The sequence below is a fragment of the Hibiscus syriacus genome, unplaced genomic scaffold (genome assembly GCF_006381635.1).
Source record: "Hibiscus syriacus cultivar Baekdansim isolate YM2019G1 unplaced genomic scaffold, ASM638163v2 tig00110263_pilon, whole genome shotgun sequence".
Lineage (NCBI taxonomy): Eukaryota > Viridiplantae > Streptophyta > Magnoliopsida > Malvales > Malvaceae > Hibiscus > Hibiscus syriacus.
The window spans coordinates 651,056-676,032 of record NW_024062652.1 but is presented as its reverse complement, the minus strand read 5'-3'; the positions used below and the strand labels follow the sequence as shown (position 1 = coordinate 676,032).

The 24,977-nt window shown below is 34.6% G+C and overlaps 1 protein-coding gene across 1 annotated transcript; it reads left to right on the top strand.

The window, feature by feature from the left end:
• Positions 1–8,479: 8,479 nt before the first annotated feature.
• LOC120115343 (probable ribosomal protein S11, mitochondrial) lies at positions 8,480–10,307 on the top strand. Its single transcript, XM_039136070.1, has 2 exons — positions 8,480–8,642; positions 9,436–10,307. Exons 1-2 carry the CDS (start codon positions 8,525–8,527, stop codon positions 10,251–10,253), a joined length of 936 nt encoding a protein of 311 aa, XP_038992001.1. The 5' UTR covers positions 8,480–8,524; the 3' UTR covers positions 10,254–10,307.
• Positions 10,308–24,977: the final 14,670 nt, after the last annotated feature.

The window sequence follows — 24,977 nt, the reverse complement described above, 5'->3', positions numbered from 1 at the left end:
ATTTCCAATAATAGAGACAATTTATAATTAATAAATACCAATTTTGGGCGTTATATGGGTGCTAATCATTCCCTAAACGTAACCGACCACGAATCCCTTTTTATTTCTAAAAAGAAAGAATTTTTGGTTAAACGTAGATCAGTTTATCTTTTAACTGATGTTTTCTAAAAAAAACTCTTTTAAAAGGTAATTTTTAGGTATTCGACCTACCTGACCCAAAAGGCCGATGGCGACTCCCAAAACATTTTTTAATTATCCACATTATTTTTCCCGCCAAGTAAAAATTCGTGCCCAGACGAAACCCGGTTACGACAGTTATCATTCGCCAAAATCTAGAGTATCTTACTATCCGCTGCTCGATATTTCTTAAATTTTTCTTTACATGATGCATGGAAGATTCGTATCTCTCAATAGCTACGTTTGCTGGTCGCGAAATATACTGGAGGTAGTTGCAAATTCTTGAAGTATTGTAAGTAGGTGGTAAGGTGTGTTTTTACTCAACTTCTTGTTGATTTACTTGCTTGTTATCTTCCCTATGGCCTACTCTACGGTTAATTTGACAGTTCAACACATTCCTAAGCATGATATTGTGAAACTATCTGAGAGCACTTATCTCTTGAGGAAACATTAAGTAATGTTGATCATTGATGGGTATGAGTTGTTGAAGTATATGTCTAATGATGCTTCTGCTCCTAGTGAGTCTGTTGTGAATGAATCAGGACAAGAGGAAGAGAATCCTTTCTTTGTGGTTTATAGACAACAAGATAAGTTATTGGCGTCTTGGCTCTTAACCACAGTAACTACATAAGTCCTTCCTCACCTCACTGGTATGACATCCACGCTCACCATTTGAAGTGCCATCTCAAGACTTTTTGTTGCAAGGTCCAATGCGAAAGTGTCTGCTCTTAAAAATAGTCTTCATTCGTAAAGGAAGGCTGGGTTGACAGTAAGTGAATATCTGCAAAGGTAAAATCCATTTGTGACATGTTGAATGCTGCAAGAAGTTTAGTAACTGAACAAGAACATGTTCGTGTTCTTTTGGCTGGGTTATCCATGAAATTTGAGTCTATCATTGCTATAGCCTCTCGTGATTCTTTGTCGTTAGATGTTCTAACTGAAATGTTTCTTGACTGTGAAGCTCGACAGAAACTTTTTCTGTGTGAGAGTGCTTATGCTAATGTGGCAACTCATTCTGGTGACAAAGATTGCCAAGATTCAAAGTCCGTTGCTGGAAATGCTTCATCCCAGTCACAGTTCAACTCAGCAAGGAATCAACAAGGTGACAACTTTCGTGGTAGAGGTCGTGGTCGTTTCAATAACTCTAATCGACCTCAGTGTCAATTGTGTGGAAAATTTGGCCATGTTGTTCAGAAGTGCTATCACAGGTTTGATCGCGAGTATTCTAAGGTGGCTGACTTTTCTGTGTCAAGTAATGATGGGTTGAAACAGTCTCCCAGTGTCTCGAGTGATAAGTAGGAACCTACTGTTAGCATGCAGGCATATGGACACTCGATGAGTCTTGGTTTTGCTCGGTCCCTTATGTTCTTCTATCACCCGGTTGATAACTCAGTTTTTCGTAGAATACAGTTGTTTGGATCAGTGCCTTACTATCAAGGTGGCCACTTATTCACTCCCCAAGTCCCGTATCTGATGTCAATGCTTCCTATAGGTGCAGTTTCTGGTGATTCGTCGCTTGGTTCTAAGATTGGGAAGAATCCCTTTGGCCCTTCAATGCCTTCCTCACCAACAACGTTTATCTCTATAGTACCTGCTGGCAATGTCTCAACCAACACTGCTGATACGGTTTGGTATCCTGACACAGGAGCAACACATCATGTCACCAATGATTTGTCTCTTTTTAACTCGGGTGCTACTTACATAAGTAAAAATACACTGCTTATGGGAAATGGAGAGGGTGTTAAGATCTCCCATATAGAACAATCTTGTTTGTTAAGTAACTCAAAACCCTTGTTATTACAAAATATGCTCCATGTGCCGAGTATAAAGAAGAATTTGTTGTATGTGTCACATTTCACTCGTGACAACAAGGTATTTATCGAATTTCACCCGTTTGAGTGTTTTGTGAAGTACACACAGACGCAAGAGGTTATGTTAAAAGGGAGGCTCACGCATGATGAACTATATCAGTTGTTTTTACACACTAAAAAGGCTCAAACTGGCAGTTGAATCATGTCTCGAAAGCATCCAGCTCACTGGATTTGTGGCACAAACGTCTTGGCCATTTCTCGATAGCTATTGTTCGAGCTGTAATGAAGACGTGTAAAATTTTTTTCTAATGAAAATAAGTTGTCTCATGTTTGTACAACATGCTTACAAAGCAAAGCTCTTAAACTACCATTTTGTACATCTTTAACTGAATACAAGATACCCTTTTAGTTGGTTATCTCATATGTATGGGGTCCAGCACCAATTATTTCTGCTAATGGTTTTGTATATTATGTTTCGTTCATAGATGTTTATAGTAGGCACACCTGGGTTTACCTGCTTAAAAGATAGTTTGAGGTTATGCAATGTTTCCTTAACTTCTTCAAGATGGTTGAAGTTCAATTTGATTCTAAAATCAAAATTCTACAGACAGATGGAGGTGAAGAGTATCAAGCTCTCAAAGGTTGGTTTCTTGCGAATGGTGTTCAACAAAGGGTCTCGTGTCCGAGTACCTCTGAGTAGAATGGGAAAGCAAAAAGAAAGCACAAACATGTTGTTGAAATGGGTTTAGTTTTGCTAGCCGAGGCTGCACTACCCTTGAAGTTCTGGAGTCATGCCTCTATGTCAGCAGTACACTTGATAAATCAGTTGCCAAATGAAGTGTTGAATGACAAATAGCCTTTTGAGGTTCTTTACCAACAAGTTCCTGATTATTCCATGCTAAAAGTATTTGGATATGTGTGTTTTCCTCTTTTGAGACTGTTTAATCAGCACAAGCTGGATTTCAGGTCGAAACAGTGTGTGTTTATTGATTATAGCCCTTCATACAAAGGGTACAAGTGTTTAGATGAAAATGGGAGGATTTTTATTTCACGGCATATTGTATTCGATGAAGAAGTATTCCCTTATTCTGAGGGAAAGACAGTTGGTCGAAGTTATGGTGACACTGGTTCCTCGGTTAATGTTCTACCTATAATACAGTCGACTTGGGGGTTAAGACAGATTGCTAGAGAAGTACCAAATTTAACTTGTGACTATCGGTAGAACCCTGGCACACATCTTCCTGATGCGCCACACGCAGTTGTTGCTGTAGAGGACAATGTATGTGCAGGTAATGGTTTAATAACACTTGATGAGGAAGCTGATCCAGGAGAGCATGTGTCTCATGCATCAACTAACTTAAACGGTAATACAGTTGAAGATGAGTTAGGATAATGCAACATTCATCATATGGTAACTCGAAGCAAGAGTGAAATTCAGAAACCAAAATTTTTTCAATTAGCTTGTTCAGATAAAGAACCAAGGACGATTCGAGAAGCCATGAAAAGCTCATAATGGAAGGCAGCAGCTCAAGCCAAATATGATGCACTAATGAAAAACAACACGTGGACACTTGTTTTACTGCCGAGTAGTAGGAAACCAGAAAGTTGTAAGTGGATTTTTAAAATCAAAAGGAATGCTGATAGGTCTATAGCGAGGCATAAAGCCCGACTTGTGGTGAAGGGTTTTTTACATCAGCCTGGAATTGACTATCATGAAGTTTTTAGCCCTGTGGTCAAACCATCAACTGTGTGTGTCGTTCTGTCACTTGCATTATTGAAATGGTGGTCATTAAAGCAAGTTGATGCAACAACGTCTTTCTGAATGGAGTCTTAGCTGAGGAGGTGTATATGATGCAACCGCCAGACTATGAGGAGGGTGATGGTAGCTTGGTTTGTAAACTCAACAAAGTCATTTATGGCTTGAAGCAGGCCCCTCGAGCATGGTTCGAGAAGCTCTAAGAGTATTTGAAGAATCAACAGTTTGTACTGTCAAGGTCCAATGCCTTGTTTTTTGTTAAGAAAACTGCTGGTAATATTATATACTTGCTTGTATATGTAGATGACATCATTGTGACTAGAAGCTGTGAAAAAGAAGTTCAGGGTGTGATTAACAAACTCAATAGTCAGTTTGCTTTGAAGGATCTAGGGTGTTTGATTTTTTTTTGGGAATTGAGGTATGTGGATCAAGTGATGAAATTATCCTAAGTCAGCAAAATTACATATATTATCTTTTGTGCAAGAGTGGTCTGGAAGATGCTAAAGGACTTCCCACACCTATGGCTACTAGTTGCAAGTTAACTGTTGACAATGGGACACCGGTTAAGGATGCTACTCACTATCGGAGTGTTGTTGGTGCATTGTAGTACGTTGCTATCACACATCCAAACATTGTTTTTGTTGTGAATTGGGTGTGCCAGTTTATGCAGTCTTCTTGCCATGTTCACCTTCAGGCAGTGAAACGCATACTAAGGTACTTACAGGCCACTGTCGACTTTGGTCTTCGATTTTCAGCATCGTCTCGCTATCCTTGACAGGGTTTGCTAATGCAAACTGAGGGTCAGATGCAGATGACAGACGTTCAAACTCGGGCTACTGCATCTATTTTACTAGAAATTTAGTTTCTTTGGGCTCTCGCAAACACGGGTGGTTGCTCGCTCCACTGCAGAGGCTGAGTGTAGGAGTGTTGCATGTGTTGTTGCTGAGATAGAGTGGCTTGAGTCTCTTTTAAGTGAACTACGTGTGATTGTTCATGGAAAATATGTTTTGTGGTGTGATAACTCTAGCGCTGTTGCAGTCTGTGCGAATTCAATACTTCATTCAAAGTTTAAACATGTTGAGCTTGATTTCTTATTTGTTAGGGAGATGGTGGCTGCTGGAAAACTCTTTGTTCAGGAGGTTCCTGCTTTTCAGCAAGTGGATGATTTTCTAACTAAGTCGTTGTCTGCCCCTATGTTTCTTAAACATAGACTGCAGCTGCTCGTGTCTCAAATCCCAGACAAATTTGTTGACTCGCGGGTTGAAGAATGAGTAAAGCCTAAGCAAGGTAGAAGTTGCAGTCCGGGGAATGTTAGTGCACGAGTTTGCATGCTCTTCGGGTTTTCACGTGGAGTTGGTGTTTTAAACTAAGAGGAGTCTGCAGTAGGGGGAGTGTAGATGCATGGTGTTGTGTACACCTCGATTTCACGTAAGTTGGTGGTCTTAAACAATGAGGTTTTTACTGTAGGGGGAATGTTAGTGTGCATAACCTGGAGTAAGTTGTTTGCTTAACTGGCTTCTCACAGTTAGATTTATTAGAGTCAGTTAAGGTTGTTGTGAGCTATTGTAACTGTCAGAGCTTCTAGAATTGCTCTTATCTGGTGTATAAATGTAGCTCTCTTCAATTGAGAGAAAATGATTTTTTGTGAGATGAATCAAGTTCTATAATCTTGTTTCATGTTTTCTTCTCGTTTCTTTTAGTTTGCTCTTCCTTGTGACTGTCAAATGCTATAGTGAAACTATAACAGAGATGAGGTAATGTTATGAACCAAGAATCAAATAAGGGTATGAAAAATTATGCCAATAGAACTAACGAGGTTGGTTTAAGTGATAAACAACTTGATATCGTTTAAGTTTCTAGTTCGAGTCTTTGTGTATACAGAAAATCCTCGCTGAGAGATGCACCTACCAAAATCAGGTGTGCAATGCGAGTCGATCCAGATTAGTCAGAACGAAATCCTAGAATCGGGAAGCCAACCAAAAAAGTATGCCAATAAAGGATCATTTAAATATATAATTGAATCACTTAGTAAGATTTTATTTTAATTATATTTCAGAAATATTAGTATGAATAAATTATGATGATATAGGAATATGGATATGATCAGAGATAGATCGAAGGGGTGGGTGAGCGCAGTCACCCCCTAAATTTTTTAATTCTATTATATTTTAGGTATTTTTTGTATTTTTTTTGACAATATGTTTTCACTCCTAAACATTTGTTAGGATTTTTTAGGTTATATGAACAATCGAAAAAGTGATAAGAGGAAGTGAATTGCTCTTTTCAAAAATTTTGGGTGTGAAAGTAAAAAGATAATAAAATTTGTACAATGATTTATAGTAGTTCAATTTTCTCAATGAAATCTACGTTCACTACCTTAGTTCCAGATTAAGGATTTCTAACAAAATCACTAATTTATTCTTTCCTTTTTAAGCTCAAGAGTAACATTTACAAATCTCTATATTTTCAAATGCTAAGATAGAACCACTCCCTTTTTTACAGAAGAATAAAAGAAATAAACAAAAAACCTCATAGGGTAGGTGTTTACCAATTTAAACTCTCAAGAAAAATAATTAAAAGATTTGCAATAAGCTAAAACAATTATGTATAAAAGAAAAAGGGTAATTAAAGAGTGAGGGCTTTTCTCTTGATCTAGATTGCTTGAATATGTATTGTTGTAACATTACTCAAGTGTTCTTGTGTTGTTTTTTATAAGTTAAAATATGTTTATGGTCGTTTCAAGTATTTGGGGACTTAATTTTTTACAAAATAAAACTTACAGCACATGAAATATCAATACTTCCTTTTTGAAGTATTGGTATTGCTCTTCCTTTTAGAGTATTGGTACTTTCTTTATAATACTTAAATAAACTAGTTGTTAATGATCACTACCTTAGTTCCACACTAAGGATTTCTAACAAAACCACTAATTTATTCTTTCTTTTTATATGTTAAAGAGTAACATTTACAAATCTCTATCTTTTCGAAGGTTAAGATAGAACCAATCTCCTTTTCACAAAAGGATAAAAGAAGTCAACAAGAAAATCTCATAGGGTAGGTGTTGACAAATTAAAACTCTCAAGAAAAATAATTAAAAGATTTGCAATGAGCTCAAACATTTAAGTATAAGATAAAAATGATAAATAAAGAGTGAAAGTGATTTCCTCTTGATCTAGATTGCTTGGATATGTGTTGTGGTAACCTTCTTCAAGTGTTCTTGTGTTTGTTTTATAAGTTGAAATTTGTTTGTGATTGTTTCTAGCCGTTAGGGACTTAATTTTCTACAAAATCAAAGCTGACCAAAACAAGGAATATCAGTACTTCCTTTTGGAGTATTGGTACTTCATTTATAATATTTAAATAAACTAGTAGTTAATGTCAGCAAGAATAGTATCAGTATTATATATGCAACACAATATCAATACTACTTACCTAGAAAATTGTTTTGTGTTCAAATTCAAATTTTATGGACTTTGAATTATTTTTAAAAACTTTGTACGAATTCAATCAAAACCAAAAACATTTTATCCTTAAATTGTTATATCAAAATATAGGTTCAACAAATTTTGTAAATTTGTCCTTTCAAAAAAAGTTATATATTTGTCTCATATCATAAAATCTTACATTTGTTTCTTGATATAATATTTTATAAAATCTTATATTGTAATTACTTTCTTCTAAGGATTTAATGTTATTTACCGAAAATTTTCTGCTTCACTTTATTCTTCTTTATTTTTCTTATTGCTATTGTTATGATAGCAAAAATATATATATAACAAGGACTCTAAGATATTAATAATAGAATAACTAGACTTGAATTTTTGTATTGTGAATTCTCTTGAAATTATTTTAATAATTTATTGGTCAATTATAAATATTAAGAAATATAAATTCTTACAATTAATTTTTTAAAATAATCTGAGTGATTATAAAATAATATTTATTTATAATCTCTTTTATTTATTAACAACACGCACATATCTTATAAACTCAACTATTTAAACATAGAACTCGTAAAAAACAACGTTTTTTACAACTAATTTACCGAAGCATTCAAACCCAAATTCTATAACCCATACCAATAGGAAAATAAAATTTTATATAGCTTGAAACCCAAATTTAATTTAGATCATTACGAAACCAAAACGCAACCTAAAATTATAAAATTTGATAATGGCTCCAAAAATAAATTGAATGTTTGTTTATTTAGACCTTGTTTGGGTTTCATTTGGTAAGATGTAAGGCTTCGTTTTGGCTTCATTTGGTAAGATGTAAGGCTTTGTTTGGGCTTCATGCTACTTTAGAAATTTGAAATTGAAGGCAGCTTAAAAGGCCTTAATTTCAAAACCCTGCATTTTATGTTAGAAAAAACTACACATTTAGTACTTCAACTATTTCTTTTATTCCATTATGGTCATTCTATTATTTTTTCAAAACCATACCGAAAATTACATTTTGATTTCATTGTAATCACCCACTATTAAAAAATTAATAAAATTGCTGACATTCTTTTTTTTTTACATGATATGACATTATCTTATGGTGACATGTTAATATCACAGTTAATTTTTTAATAATGGGTGACCAGATTGAAACAAAAATTAAGCATTAAGAATGATTTTGATAAATAAAATAATTGATTGACCAAACCAGAATAAAAGTTATAATTGATATACTAAATGGTAGTTTACCCTTTATTTTATTTTTTTTCATTCTTATTCTACGGACCAATCTTCACCGAACACAGTGTGAAACCCAAGTAAAAACCCATCGAAGAAAAATGCGCCTTTTCTCTTCAATTCGACAAGCTCGCCTTTTCTCTTCTTCAGCTTTGATTCAACGCTTTAGCAGCTTCAACTGGGTCTCTCAATCTTCATCCAACCGCTATGGTTTTCTTGGTAAGTTACTCGCTTTCTTTCAATCACGTTTTTGATACACGAGGTGGGAGATTCTGCAACAATTTGAATGTTTAAGTTCTGCAGCAATTGGAAAGAAAACGACTCTTTCTTTGGCTTAACAAGATAGAGTTCTGGCTGACTTTGGTGGGAAATTCTGCAACAATTTGAATGTTTAAGTTCTGCCTTTCTTATTCCATATGGGTAGTAATATAATTCAATGGATGTTAGAAACTAATCTCTGCAAACTTTGGAATTCTCATTGAGTAATTTCTGCAAACAGTTGTTGGGCATAATCTAAAAATATGTATTTTTATTTACATAGTTACTGTATCACTTTAGTGAATCTAAATATTCTACAAATATGTATTTTTATTAACATAGTTACTGTATCACTTTAATGAATCTAAATATAGTTTTGGAAATGGAGTTGAATTTTCGCATGGGTTGAAATTAATTCAAAGGAATATAATTTCTTGTTTCAACTAAACATAGTGTCACTGTTATATATATATAGAGAGCGGGAGGCAGGATTGGTTCGTGTAATGCTCTTTTTAGTTTTATACCTTTTTAGAATCGTTTGACGAGTGAAAAGAGACTGATATAACTATTAGAATAAGTTAAGCAACTTTGAGTAAACTTGGGATGAAATGGTCTGTGAATGTGATCTGTACATTGATTGTGAAATTAGGATAAAGTACTGTATACGTACTTGGTTTGCAATCAGTGAAAGGCTTCATAGCTGAAAATATTATGTAATAATCTTCCAATTTGTATAACAGATTTTATTTTATAGGTTGTTTAAAGAGTTACAGTGCTGGTGCATTTCCTGGGAATGAAGGAAATCCGGAGAAGAGTTTTGGTCAACAAACAGAGAAGGAGAATATCTCTGCTACGTATACTTCGGATTTCCGGAATAATATTCGTCCTTTAGGTCAGAAAGACTTCAGGTCGGGCGGGAATCTCAGGCCCATGGATTCTGTGAGGGAAGCAATAAATGGAGATACAATGGCAAACTATAGGGGTTCACAATTTCCTGGGAATTATGGAAATCTGGAGAGGAGTTTTGGTCAACAAACAGAGAAGGAGAATATCTCTGTGAGGTATGCTTCGGCTTTCCGGAATAGTACTCGTCCTTTAGGTCAGACAGACTTCAGGTCGGGCAGGAATCCTAGGTCCATGGATTTTGTGAGGGAAGCAATAACTGGAGATACAATGGCAAACTATAGGGGTTCACAATTTCTGTCAGACAATGTCGTGCAGAATGAACATTTTGCGCACATAAAGCTGATGCGCAACAATACGTTTGTCACTGTGACAGATTCCAATGGGAATAAAAAATGTGGAGCCTCGGCTGGAGTTCCTGGACTTTTAGGAGCCTCGAAAGTGTCCAAGTATGCTGCCGAAGCAGTGGCGGAATATGCAGGACGGAAGGCAAGGAGAATGGGGATAAAGTCGGTTGTGGTAAGAGTGAAAGGTTTTACCCATTTTAAGAGGAAAAAACAAGCAATTCTTAGCTTTCGTGAGGGATTTAAGAATCCTATTGTCTTCATCGAGGATGTCACACGTCATCCACATAATGGATGCCGGCTTCCGAAGAAGAGGCGTATTTAACTTCCTCGCTTTCTTTATCATGAGGGCTTGATTGAGATTGTGAAAGTATGTTGGTTTCTGTTGGCAAGGTACTCCGTTATGTCAACTCGAATTCTTTCATGTTTTTCGATTTTCGGTTCCTTCGGTAGTTCTCCATAAATTTTCTGGCGTGCCTGATAGACTGTATTTGTTATCTGATTTTGATTTAGTAGCTGTTGAGATTATATCTCTTGCTTCATATCATACAAAATGGGTTAATTTTTCTTCATATGCGGAAGAGTACATGTTCTTTCTGTCTTGTTTATGATTTTGTTGAATCATTTTTGGGTCTTTAAAATACAAAATTGGCCTCGGCTTTGTTTTTTTTTTCTTTCTAAATTTTCTTAAGTTTGATCTATATTTTATTGCATGCAAATAAGTTTTAACATTTTTATTTTTGCCAAATAAGTCTTTATTCAAAGATAATAAAAAAATGCTAATGTTATAGTCAACACCAACTTAATTTAAAGCTTGACATTGAGGTGAATTGACTGACCTCGAGGAAATAAGACTATAGATGAGGAAGAATATTTGCTAAAAAGCTGAAGGTGGTTATTATATGGGAAAAAAACCAAAAAAATATATTTATTGGATTAATACTTCTCGAACAGTATTGGCTAGAAAAATATACCTCAAACTTTTCACGTGTAACCCCTTAGACCGATACGGATAATCCGATCCGATCCAGGGTGTCACAATAGGGCCATCGGAGCGACCCACTGTAAAAATAGCGGAAAATTTAAAATTTTTCTTAAAACTTGTAAACTCATTAAATCATTTATGAGTACAAAATAAAAGTTATCAGTATTCGAAATAAAACAGATTTTCAGACTCGTATATAAAACAAAATACAATTACATGCCCCCTAATCACATGTATTATACTCTGTAAACAACGCCGGAAGAATTCATTTACTAATGTCGATAGATGCACTGGTTCAGTCTTTTAACCTGCAATGGTGAGTAATAGAGTGAGCTTCGGAAAGCTCAGTAATACAAAACTATCAGATGATGCTGAAGAACATGCAGATACAAATAAACATATAATTGGTTCAGATATCTACAGATTTTTAGGTTGAGCTGAGATCCTACTGATAATTCAGGTGGAAACGGACAATGAGCTTTCAGTTCAGAGAAATATTTCGGATGTCTGAGTTCAGGAGATCAGAATAAGTTATTTAGTGTGTTCCCGTAAAACTAGTAAAAAGATACATATATTTTTTAAAACATATATATATATACCTCCATCATTTCAGAATATGTTTGTGTAGGTTCCCCGGAACCATACACCCAACTCACACAACTTGTAAGGCCCTGAGCACAAAGCCGAGGAACCTGCAGAAATACTTCCTCCAACAATACCCCCCAAATAAAACATTTTTCCGTCAGTAAACAGAGATATCAGAAATCAAAACAGAATTCAGATCAGATATCATAACAGAATCCAGAACAGAATTCAAGTCGAAAATCAGATAAAAAATTTATGTAATTAGGTAACACACTAATGTTTACAGATATTATTAAGAGATACTAGATATTCTTATCAGGCAGAGAAACATGTATCTTCAGTTTACCGATAGAATGTCGGAAGTTAGAATCATTGTTGGAAGAGTTTATTAGCTGACGGAATAATCAGTTATTCAAAATATGATTTATCAGGATCATATCTTATTCAGACATTTTTCGGAAGCTTAACGTAATCATAAGGGTATTCATAATCCTTTACAATCTTTGTCGATTTAATTGGATTATCGAACAACTCCAGATGAATAACTCCCAAAACTAATGCTTGTTGACTGGTCAATTCATTATTCTTCCAGGATATTTACTTTTTAATACAAAAAATTCTTATCCATAGATTATCTTCGGAATCATCGCTGAATAGATCTTAAGGAAATTAACAGATATTTCAATGCTCTTTATTTTATTTTCACGTTTCCACGATATTATGAAATGTTGACATGCTTGATTTGTAGTTCATAATCCATAGGGATGATACATCAAGTAAGTTTATCCGAGTTTTCAGGCTTATTCCAATCTCTTACTTAATTCTCATTCCTTGAGGTTACCTAGTTCATTTAGCAGTCAAGTCTATTTCTGTTACTTCGGGATTTTCCAAAGTAATTCAGACGTTTCTGAATTTCATATACATATTGTACTTCTGTTCAATTCAATTTGGTCTTCGTGGTTGATTTATCGAACAAATATCCAATTCTTAGTACTGGGTGCGATCTAGAGTTGAGCTGAACTGAGAAGACGAACACACATTCAAGTGATATCTATATTGTTCAGGTACTGACATATCATTAGCGTTGGTCAACTCACTTAATCTGAATTCAATAAGTTTTAAGGGTAGTTCAACACCCATGTTTTTTTGGATTCCTTAATTAATCCAAGACATTTTCTTAATCTAGTCCATAAGGTCATTTTGATTATTTTGGTGCTCAATGTTTTTCCATTTATTTCAAAGCTTGAGGATATCCATTTATTCTTGGGCTTGGTGATATTCTTCAGTTATTTCCATTATAGGGGTATTTTGGTCATTTTTCTGATCCAACGTATTTCAATCCTTTCTTTCATCTTGATCTTATTACTTAATTCAAACGTATCATCTTTTCTAGTCATTTCGAACAATTTTGACAAAAGAGCACTCTCGAAAATTTATTCTTAACGCGCACATTTTCAAGTCAATTGCCTTTTCACAAGTTACTTACAGGTTATCTGGAACTTTTCTGTACAAAGACAGATTCTTAATAATTAAATCCATAATTTATCGAGTTACGTACGAATTCTCAAAGTACTTTCTCATTCAGGGTCAACTCGGACTATTTTTACCTCTCAATGGCATTTTCGTAATTTTTTAACCAGATAATTTCGGTATTAACTTTTAACGAACATACTTATAATTTAGAGATCATATGGTTAATTACTTCCCCGAACATTCTCTGATCTTGAAATGATTCATTAACAGACTTCTAATATCTTGCATAAACCCTATTGGGGTTAAAAACCGGTTATCCAAATTTCCTAAGCAAAACTAGTATTTCTATGCACGTCAGTAGTTTCATCAGATCAATATGTCTTTACAACTTCTTATCCAACTTCCATGGTCAATTCTTATCTTTTTACAACATAAGGGTATTTTCGTAATTTTACCTAATCGAAGTATTCTCTAATTTATCGCTTAAAACATATTCAATTTGAATCCATCCATAAACAAACATGTATAATAGTCCAATCATATACATCAATGCATTTTTCAATTTTCAACATGTTCTATAAAGCATAAAGATGTAGTAATGTATTATCTCGATTTCCGTGCCATACTGATCGACCATAAAAAAATCATTCGAATGTCCCAATATTAAAATCAACTTCCAATAATTCCTCAGATACATATCAACAGAAATTACATCAGAAACAGAGCTTAATTGCGAAAACGGATCGAATCGGGTAATAAATCAGTGAAACACAGGTTACCGGGTTCGAATTGGCGATACGAACTTAATATTTGGATTCAGGACATCAAAAAACATCAGGATAAGTATACCTGGAAAAAGTCAACGGCCGTTTAATGGCCGATCAACGCCGGTCAAAGTTATGGTCAAAGGTAGTCAACGACGGTCAACGGTTTTATACAAATATGACCCTAACAGAAATTAATTACATATTAGGCACTATTTAAAAAAATATTTACAAAACTAGCACCTGAGTTTTTTTCCTTGTTAACCGGTGCAGAACAATCCCCGCGTGCCGTGCAGCGTCCTCGGAGCCCCTATAAATCCCGAAAAAATTTCTAAAAATTATTTTATGGCATTTTGAGACGCTTACCAAGCTCGGTTCACAATTTTGAACAGTGGAGAGCTCGATTCTGAAACGTTGGAAACTTTAACTTTCTCACCCCTCCACGTGTCGACGACGACGGAGACACGGAGGACACCAGTGGACTCGGAACGATGCAAGGAACACGATGGTGTGGGTGGTGTCGAAAACGGATGGGAGTATCGACGTGAATCGACGGAAAACCAACAAAAATTGAGTTAAAACTGACAATACTTCTGACTGAAATTAACGACAAACGACGACGAAACATGACGAAAGGTTTGAGGGTTTTTGTTCATCTTTCGATAACGAAGACGATGGTGGTTTCGATTCGTCGAACGAAGGCCGGACGGTGAGTAGATCGGAGTTCAAAGGAGAAGAGGAAAATGGAAAAAATCTGCAGAAACTGATCGGGGAAATGATATACATTTTCAACATATATGAAAAATGGTTAAATTCAGGACTAGGTCACTGAATTTCCTGCACTTTATAAAACGGTCTGCCAACTTTGAAATTTTACAATTTAATCCTTAATTTCTTTCAAAATACCAATTAAATCCAATACTTTAAAATTACTAAAATTTAGCCTCTAAATTTGGGTGTTACAATTCTCCCCTCTTTAAAAGAATTTCGTCCTCGAAATTCATTCATGTCACATAATTGCAGAAATGAAAATTCCATCAATTCTTCCATATCTTCAAGTAGCTTTTACAGAAGTACGAATCCTCCACTAATCCATAACCATTTGAGCATACATTCTTATCTGAACTTTTCCTCATTCCAATAAAAGAATCTGAACTTAAATTCCTTGAATAATCAATTCAGTCTTGGTTATGAGAATAGGCTTATAGTGCAGTAACATATCCTAATTTCATTTCTGGAGTTGGATCGGAATTTCTTAGATTCGTTACTTTAACATGACTCGTGAGGTACTTTACAGAAGTCAGATAAACGTTATTGGTATTCCTTAATGCAAAGGTGGAGCCTTAACGGATAAAAACTTAGGTTTGGTCGTTACAGATAGGGACTCAATCTTAGAGTTCCAGCTCAGAGAGGTACGATTGTAGTCTAGGGGCATGTACTGATCAAACATCTTTTTAAAATTCGACCGACCAGTCTATCTTAAAATATTTGACTAAACTTGGCTCTGATACCACTAAATGTAAACCCCTCACACTGATACGGATAGCCCTATCCGATCCAGGGTGTCACATTAGGGCCACCGGAGCGACCCATCGTAAAAATAGCGGAAAATTTAAAACTTTTCTTAAAAATTGTAAACTCATAAAATCATTTATGAGTACAAAATAAAAGTTATCAATATTCGAAATAAAACAGATTTTCAGACTCGTATATAAAATAAAATACAATTACATGCCCCCTAATCACATGTAACATACTCTGCAAACAACGCCAGAATAATTTCTATACTAATTTCGATAAATGCACTGGTTCAATCCTTTTAACCTACAATGGTGAGTAACAGAGTGAGCTTCGGAAAGCTCAATAATACAGAACTATCAGATGATGCTGAATAACATGCAAATACAAATAAACATATATTTCCTTATTGGTTCAAATATCTACAGATTTGTAGGCTGAGCTGAGATCCTACTGATATTTCAGGTGGTAACGGACAATGAGCTTTCAGTTCAGAGAAATATTTCGGATGTCTAAGTTCAGGAGATCAGAATAGGTTATTTAGTGTGTTCCCGTAAAACCAGTAAAAAGATACAATTTTTTTTAAAACACACACACACATATATATATATATATATATATATATATATATATATATATACCCCCATCCTTTCAGAATCTGTTTGTGTAGGTTCCCCGAAACCATACACCTAACCTACATAACCTGTAAGGCCCTGAGCACAAAGTCGAGGAACCTACAGAAATACTTCCTCCAACAATACCCTTAAATAAAACATTTTTTCGTCAGTAAACGGAGATATCAGAAATCAAAACAGAATTCAGATAAGATATTAGAACATAATCTAGATCAGAAATCGGAACAGAATTCAGGTCATGTATCAGAACATAATTCAAGTAGGAAATCAAATAAAATATTTATGTAATTAGGGAACACACTAATGTTTACAGATATTATTCAGAGATACTGAATATTCTTATCAGGCAGAGAAACATGGATCTTCAGTTTACCGATAGAATGTCGGAAGTTATAATCACTGTTGGAAGAGTTTATTAGCTGACGGAATCATCAGTTATTCAAAATATGATTTATCAGGATCTTATCTTTTTCGAACATTTTTCGGAAGCTTAACGTAATCATAAGGGTATTCAGAATCATTTACAATCTTTGTCGATTTAATTGGATTATCGAACAACTCTAGATGAATAACTCCCAAAACTAATGCTTGTTGACTTGTCAATTCATTATCTTTCCAGGGTATTTACTTTTTAATACCAAAAATTCTTATCCATAAATCATCTTCGGAATCATCGTTGAATAGATGTTAAGGAAATTAATAGATATTCCAATGCTCTTTATTGTTTTTTCATGCTTCCACGATATTATGAAATGTTGACATGATTGATTTGTAGTTCATATTCCACAGGGATGATACATCAAGTAAGTTTATCCGAGTTTTCAGGCTTATTCCAATCTCTTACTTAATTCTCATTCCTTGAGGTTACCTAGTTCATTTAGCAGTCAAGTCTATTTCTGTTACTTCTTGATTTTCCAAAGTAATTCAGACGTTTCTGAATTTCATATACATATTGTACTTCTGTTCAATTCAATTTGGTCTTCGTGGTTGATTTATCGAACAAATATCCAATTCTTAGTACTGAGTGCGATCTAGAGTTGAGCTGAGCTGAGAAGACGAACACACATTCAAGTGATATCTATGTTGTTCAGGTACCAACATATCATTAGCGTTGGTCAACTCACTTAAGCTGAATTCAATAAGTTTTAAGGGTAGTTCAACACCCATGTTTTTTTGGATTCCTTAATTAATCCAAGACATTTTCTTAATCTAGTCCATAAGGTCATTTTGATTATTTTGGTGCTCAATGTTTTTCTATTTATTTCAAAGCTTGAGGATATCCATTTATTCTTGGGCTTGGTGATATTCTTCAGTTATTTCCATTATAGGGGTATTTTGGTCATTTTTCTGATCCAACGTATTTCAATCATTTCCTTCATCTTAATCTTATTACTTAATTCAAACGTATCATCTTTTCTAGTCATTTCGAACAATTTTGACAAAAGAGCACTCTCGAAAATTTATTCTTAACGCGCAAATTTTCAAGTCAATTGCCTTTTCACAAGTTACTTACAGGTTATCTGGAACTTTTTTGTACAAAGACAGATTCTTAATAATTAAATCCATAATTTATCGAGTTATGTACGAATTCTCAAAGTATTTTCTCATTCAGGGTCAACTCGGACTATTTTTACCTCTCAATGGCATTTTCGTAATTTTTTAACCAGATAATTTCGGTATTAACTTTTAACGAACATACTTATAATTTAGAGATCATATGGTTAATTACTTCTCCGAACATTCTCTGATCTTGAAATGATTCCTTAACCGACTTCTAATATCTTCCATAAACCCTCTTGGGGTTAAAAACCGGTTATCCAAATTTCCTAAGCAAAACTAGTATTTCTATGCACGTCAGTAGTTTCATCAGATCAATATGTCTTTACAACTTCTTATCCAACTTCCATGGTCAATTCTTGTCTTTTTACAACATAAGGGTATTTTCGTAATTTTACGTAATCGAAGTATTCTCTAATTTATCGCTTAAAACATATTCGATTTGAATCCATCCATAAACAAACATGTATAATAGTCCAATCATATACATCAATGCATTTTTCAATTTTCAACATGTTCTATAAAGCATAAAGATGTAGTAATGTATTATCTCGATTTCCGTACCATACTGATCGACCATAAAAATTTCATTCGAATGTCCCAATTTTAAAATCAACTTCCAATAATTCCTCATATACATATCAACAGAAATTACATCAGAAACAGAGCTTAATTGCGAAAACGAATCGAATCGGGTAATAAATCAGTGAAACACAGGTTACCGGGTTCGAATTGGCGATACGAACTTAATATTTGGATTCAGGACATCAAAAAACTTCAGGATAAGTATACATGGAAAAAGTCAACGGCCGTTTAATGGCAGATCAACGCCGGTCAAAGTTATGGTCAAAGGTAGTCAACGACGGTCAACGGTTTTATACAAATATGACCCTAACAGAAATTAATTACATATTAGGCACTATTTAAAAAATATTTACAAAACTAGCACCTGAGTTTTTTTCCTTGTTAACCGGTGCAGAACAATCACCGCGCGTCGTGTAGCGTCCTCGGAGCCCCTATAAATCCCGAAAATTTTTTTAAAAATTATTTTATGGCATTTTGAAACACTTACCAAGCTCGGTTCACAATTTTGAACAGTGGAGTGCTCGATTCCGAAACGTTGGAAACTTTGACTTTCTCACCCCTCCACGTGTCGGCGACGACGGAGACACGGAGGATACCAGTGAACTCGGAACGATGCAATGAACACGATGGTGTGGGTGCTGTCGAAAACGGATGGGCGTATCGACGTGAATCAACGGAAAACCAACAAAAATTGAGTTAAAACTGACAATACTTCCGACTGAAATTAACGACAAACGACGACGACAAACGATGAAAGGTTTGAGGGTTTTGTTCATCTTTCGATAACGAACACGATGGTGGTTTCGATTCGTCAAACGAAGGCCGGACGGTGAGTAGATCGGAGTTCAAAAGGGAAGAGGAAAATGGAAAAAATCTGCAGAAACTAATCGGGGAAATGATATACATTTTCAACATATATGAAAAATGGTTAAATTCAGGACTAGGTCACTGAATTTCCTGCACTTTATAAAACGGTCTGCCAACTTTGAAATTTTACAATTTAATCCTTAATTTCTTTCAAAATACCAATTAAATCCAATACTTTAAAATTACTAAAATTTAGCCTCTAAATTTGGGTGTTACAATTCTCCCCTCTTTAAAAGAATTTCGTCCTCGAAATTCATTCATGTCACATAATTGCAGAAATGAAAATTCCATCAATTCTTCCATATCTTCAAGTAGCTTTTACAGAAGTACGAATCCTCCACTAATCCATAACCATTTGAGCATACATTCTTATCTGAACTTTTCCTCATTCCAATAAAAGAATCTGAACTTAAATTCCTTGAAGAATCAATTCAGTCTTGGTTATGAGAATAGGCTTATAGTGCAGTAACATATCCTAATTTCATTTCTGGAGTTGGATCGGAATTTCTTAGATTCGTAACTTTAACATGACTCGTAAGGTACTTTACAGAAGTCAGATAAACGTTATTGGTATTTCTTCATGCAAAGGTGGAGCCTTAACGGATAAAAACTTAGGTTTGGTCGTTACAGATAGGGACTCAATCTTAGAGTTCCAGCTCAGAGAGGTACGATTGTAGTCTAGGGGCATGTACTGATCAAACATCTTTTTAAAATTCGACCGACCAGTCTATCTTAAAATATTTGACTAAACCTGGCTCTGATACCACTAAATGTAAACCCCTCACACTGATACGGATAGCCCTATCCGATCCAGGGTGTCACATTAAGGCCACCGGAGCGACCCATCGTAAAAATAGCGGAAAATTTAAAACTTTTCTTAAAAATTGTAAACTCATAAAATCATTTATGAGTACAAAATAAAAGTTATCAGTATTTGAAATAAAACAGATTTTCAGACTCGTATATAAAATAAAATACAATTACATGCCCCCTAATCACATGTAACATACTCTGCAAACAACGCCAGAATAATTTCTTTACTGATTTCGATAAATGCACTGGTTCAATCCTTTTAACCTGCAATGGTGAGTAACAGAGTGAGCTTCGGAAAGCTCAATAATACAGAACTATCAGATGATGCTGAATAACATGCAAATACAAATAAACATATATTTCCTTATTGGTTCAAATATCTACAGATTTGTAGGCTGAGCTGAGATCCTACTGATATTTCAGGTGGTAACGGACAATGAGCTTTCAGTTCAGAGAAATATTTCAGATGTCTAAGTTCAGGAGATCAGAATATGTTATTTAGTGTGTTCCCGTAAAACCAGTAAAAAGATACAAATTTTTTTAAAACATATATATATATATACCCCCATCCTTTCAGAATCTGTTTGTGTAGGTTCCCTGAAACCATACACCTAACCTACATAACCTGTAAGGCCCTGAGCACAAAGTCGAGGAACCTACAGAAATAATTCCTCCAACAATACCCTCAAATAAAACATTTTTTGTCAGTAAACGGAGATATCAGAAATCAAAACAGAATTCAGATCAGATATTAGAACATAATCTAGATCATAAATCGGAACAGAATTCAGGTCATGTATCAGAACATAATTCAAGTCGGAAATCAAATAAAATATTTATGTAATTAGGGAACACACTAATGTTTATAGATATTATTCAGAGATACTGGATATTCTTATCAGGCAGAGAAACATGGATCTTCAGTTTACCGATAGAATGTCGGAAGTTATAATCACTGTTGGAAGAGTTTATTAGCTGACGGAATCATCAGTTATTCAAAATATGATTTATCAGGATCTTATCTTTTTCGAACATTTTTCGGAAGCTTAACGTAATCATAAGGGTATTCAGAATCCTTTACAATCTTTGTCGATTTAATTGGTTAATCGAACAACTCTAGATGAATAACTCCCAAAACTAATGCTTGTTGACTTGTCAATTCATTATCTTTCCAGGGTATTTACTTTTTAATACCAAAAATTCTTATCCATAAATCATCTTCGGAATCATCGTTGAATAGATGTTAAGGAAATTAATAGATATTCCAATGCTCTTTATTGTTTTTTCATGCTTCCACGATATTATGAAATGTTGACATGATTGATTTGTAGTTCATAATCCATAGGGATGATACATCAAGTAAGTTCATCCGAGTTTTCAGGCTTATTCCAATCTCTTACTTAATCCTCATTCCTTGAGGTTACCTAGTTCATTTAGAAGTCAAGTCTATTTCAGTTACTTCGGGATTTTAAAGAGTAATTCAGACGTTTTTGAATTTCATATACATATTGTACTTCTGTTCAATTCAATTTGGTCTTCGTGGTTGATTTATCGAACAAATATCCAATTCTTAGTACTGAGTGCGATCTAGAGTTGAGCTGAGCTAAATACTTCCAAAATTATCATCAAGCCAAACTTAAGAAGACGAACACACATTCCAGTGATATCTATGTTGTTCAGGTACTGACATATCATTAGCGTTAGTCAACTCACTTAAGTTGAATTCCATAACTTTTAAGGGTAGCTCAACACCCATGTTTATTTGGATTCCTTAATTAATCCAAGACATTTTCTTAATATATTCCATAAGGTCATTTTGGTGCTCAATGTTTTTCCATTCATTTTAAAGCTTGAGGATATCCATTTATTCATGGGCTTCGTGATATTCTTCAGTTATTCACATTATAAGGGTATTTTGGTCATTTTACTGATCCAACGTATTTCAATCCTTTCCTTCCTCCTGATCTTATTATTTAATTCAAACGTATAATCTTTTCTAGTCCTTTCGAACAATTTTGACAAAAGAGAACCCTCGAAAATTTATTCTTAACTCGCAGATTTTCAAGTCAATTGCCTTCTCAGAAGTTACTTACAGGTTACCTGAAATTTTTCTGTACATATACTCTTAATAATTAAATCCATAATTTATCGAGTTAAGTACGAATTCTCAAAGTACTTTCTCATTCAGGGTCAACTCAGACTATTTTTACTTCTCAATGGCATTTTTGTAATTTTTTAACCAGATAATTTCGGTATTAATTCTTAACGAACATACTTATAATTTAGAGATCCTATGGTTAATTGCTTCCCCGAACATACTCTGATCTTGAAATGATTCCTTAACAGACTTCTAATATCTTGCATAAACCCTCTTGGGGTTAAAATCTGGTTATCCAAATTTCCTAAAAAAAACTAGTATTTCTATGCACATCAGTAGTTTCATCAGATCAATATGTCTTTACAATTTCTTATCCAACTTCCATGGTTAATTATTGTCTTTTTACAACATAAGGGTATTTTCGTAATTTTACCTAATCGAAGTATTCTCTAATTTATCGCTTAAAACATATTCGATTCGAATCCATCCATAAACAAACAAGTATAATAGTCCAATCATATACATCCATGCATTTTTCCACTTTTAACATGTTCTATAAAGCATAAAGAGGTAGTAATGTATTACCTCGATTTTTGTGCCATACTGATCGACCATAAAAATTTCATTCGAATGCCCCAATATTAAAATCAACTTCCAATAATTCCTCATATACATATCAACAGAAATTACATCAGAAACGGAGCTTAATTGCAAAAAATAGATCGAATCGAGTAATAAATCAGTGAAAAACAACTTATCGGGTTCGAATTTGGCGAAACGGACTTCGGATTTGGATTTAAGACGTCGAAAAATGTCAAGATAGGTATACACAAAAAAAGCCAACGGTCGTTTAATGGCCGGTCAACGTCGGTCAAAGTTATAGTCAACGATGGTCAAAGACGGTTAACGGTCACCAGTTTTACACAAATATCACCCTAATAGAAATTAATTACATATTAGGTAACATTTTAAAAATATTTACAAAACTAGTAGACGAGTTTTTTTTGTTAACCGGTGCAAAACAATCCCCACGCGCCGTGCCGCGTCCTCGGAGCACATATAAATCCTGGAAAAATTTCTAAATATTATTTTATGGCATTTTAAGACACTTACCAATCTCGGTTCACAATTTTGAACGGTGGAGAGCTCGATTCCGAAACGTTGGAAGCTTTGACATTCTCACCCCTCCACGTGCTGGCGACGACGGAGACATGGAGAACATCGGTGGACTCGGAACGATGCAAAGAACATGATGGTGTGGGTGGTGTCGAAAACGGATGGCCGGATCGACGTGAATCGACGAAAAACCATCAAAAATTGAGTTAAAACCGATGATACTTCCGACTGAAATTAACGACAAACAACGACGATACACGACGAAAGGTTTGAGGGTTTTTGTTCATCTTTCGACAACAAACACAATTGTGGTTTTGGTTCGTCGAACGAAGGCCGGACGATGAGTAGATCGGAGTTCAAAGGGGATTGAGGGGAAGAGGAAAATGGGAAAATCTACAGAAACTGATCAGGGAAATGATATATTTTTCAACATATATAAAAAATGGTTAAATTCAGGACTAGGTCACTGAATATCCTACACTTTATAAAACAGTCTGCCAAGTTTGAAATTTTACAATTTAATCCTCAATTTCTTCCAAAATACCAATTAAATTAAATACTTTAAAATTACTAAAATTTATCCCCTAAATTAGGGTGTTACAATTCTTCCATCTTTAAAAGAATTTCGTCATCGAAATTCATTCATGTCATATAATTACAGAAATGAAAATTCCATCAATTCTTCCATATCTTCGAGTAGCTTTTACAGAAGTACGGATCCTCCACTAATCCTTAACCATTTGAGCATACATTCTTATCTGAACTTTTCCTCATTCCAATAAAAGAATCCAAAAAAATTCCTTGAAGAATCAATTCAGTCTTGGTTTCGAGAATAGGCTCATAGTGTAGTAACATATCCAAATTTCATTTCTGGAGTTGGATTGAAATTTCTCAGATTCGTAACTTTAACATGGCTCGTTAGGTACTTTACAGAATTCAACTAAACGTTATTGGTATTCCTTCATGCAAATGTGGAGCTTTAACGGATAAAAACTTAGGTTTGGTCGTTACAGATAGGGACTCAATCTTAGAGTTACAGCTCAGAGAGGTACGATTGTAGTCTAGGGGCATGTACTGGTTAGACATCTTTTTGAAATTCGACCAGCCGGTCTATCTTAAAAAATTTGACTCAACCTGGCTCTGATACCACTAAATGTAACCTCATAAGACCGATGCGGATAGCTCGATCCGATCCAGGGTATCATATTAGGGCCACCGGAGCGACCCATCGTAAAAATAGCGGAAAATTTAAAACTTTTCTTAAAACATGTAAACTCATAAAATCATTTATGAGTACAAAATAAAAGTTATCAGTATTCGAAATAAAACAGATTTTCAGACTCGTATATAAAACAAAATACAATTACATGCCCCCTAATCACATGTATCATACTCTGCAAACAACGCCGGAAGAATTCCTTTACTGATGTCGATAGATGCACTGGTTCAATCCTTTTAACATGCAATGGTGATTAATAGAGTGAGCTTCGGAAAGCTTAGTAATACAAAACTACCAGATGATGCTGAATAACATGCATATACAGATAAAATATATATTTCCTTATTGGTTTAGATATCTATAGAATTTTAGGCTGAGCTGAGATCCTACTGATATTTCAGGTGGTAACGGACAATGAGCTTTCAGTTCAGAGAAATATTTCGGATGTATGAGTTCAGGAGATCAAAATAGGTTATCTAGTGTGTTCCCGTAAAACCAGTAAAAAGATACATATATTTTTTCAAAACATATATATATATATATATATACCCCCATCATTTCAGAATCTTTTTGTGTAGGTTCCCCGGAACCATACACACAACCCACACAACCTGTAAGGCCCTGAGCACAAAGCCGAGGAACCTGCAGAAATACTTTCTCCAATAATACCCCTAAATAAAATATTTTTTGGTCAAATAACGGAGATATCAGAAATCAAAACAGAATTCAGATCAGATATCAGAACATAATCCAGATCAGAAATCAGAACAGAATTCAGGTCATGTATCAGAACATAATTCAAGTCGGAAATCAGATAAAATATTTATGTAATTA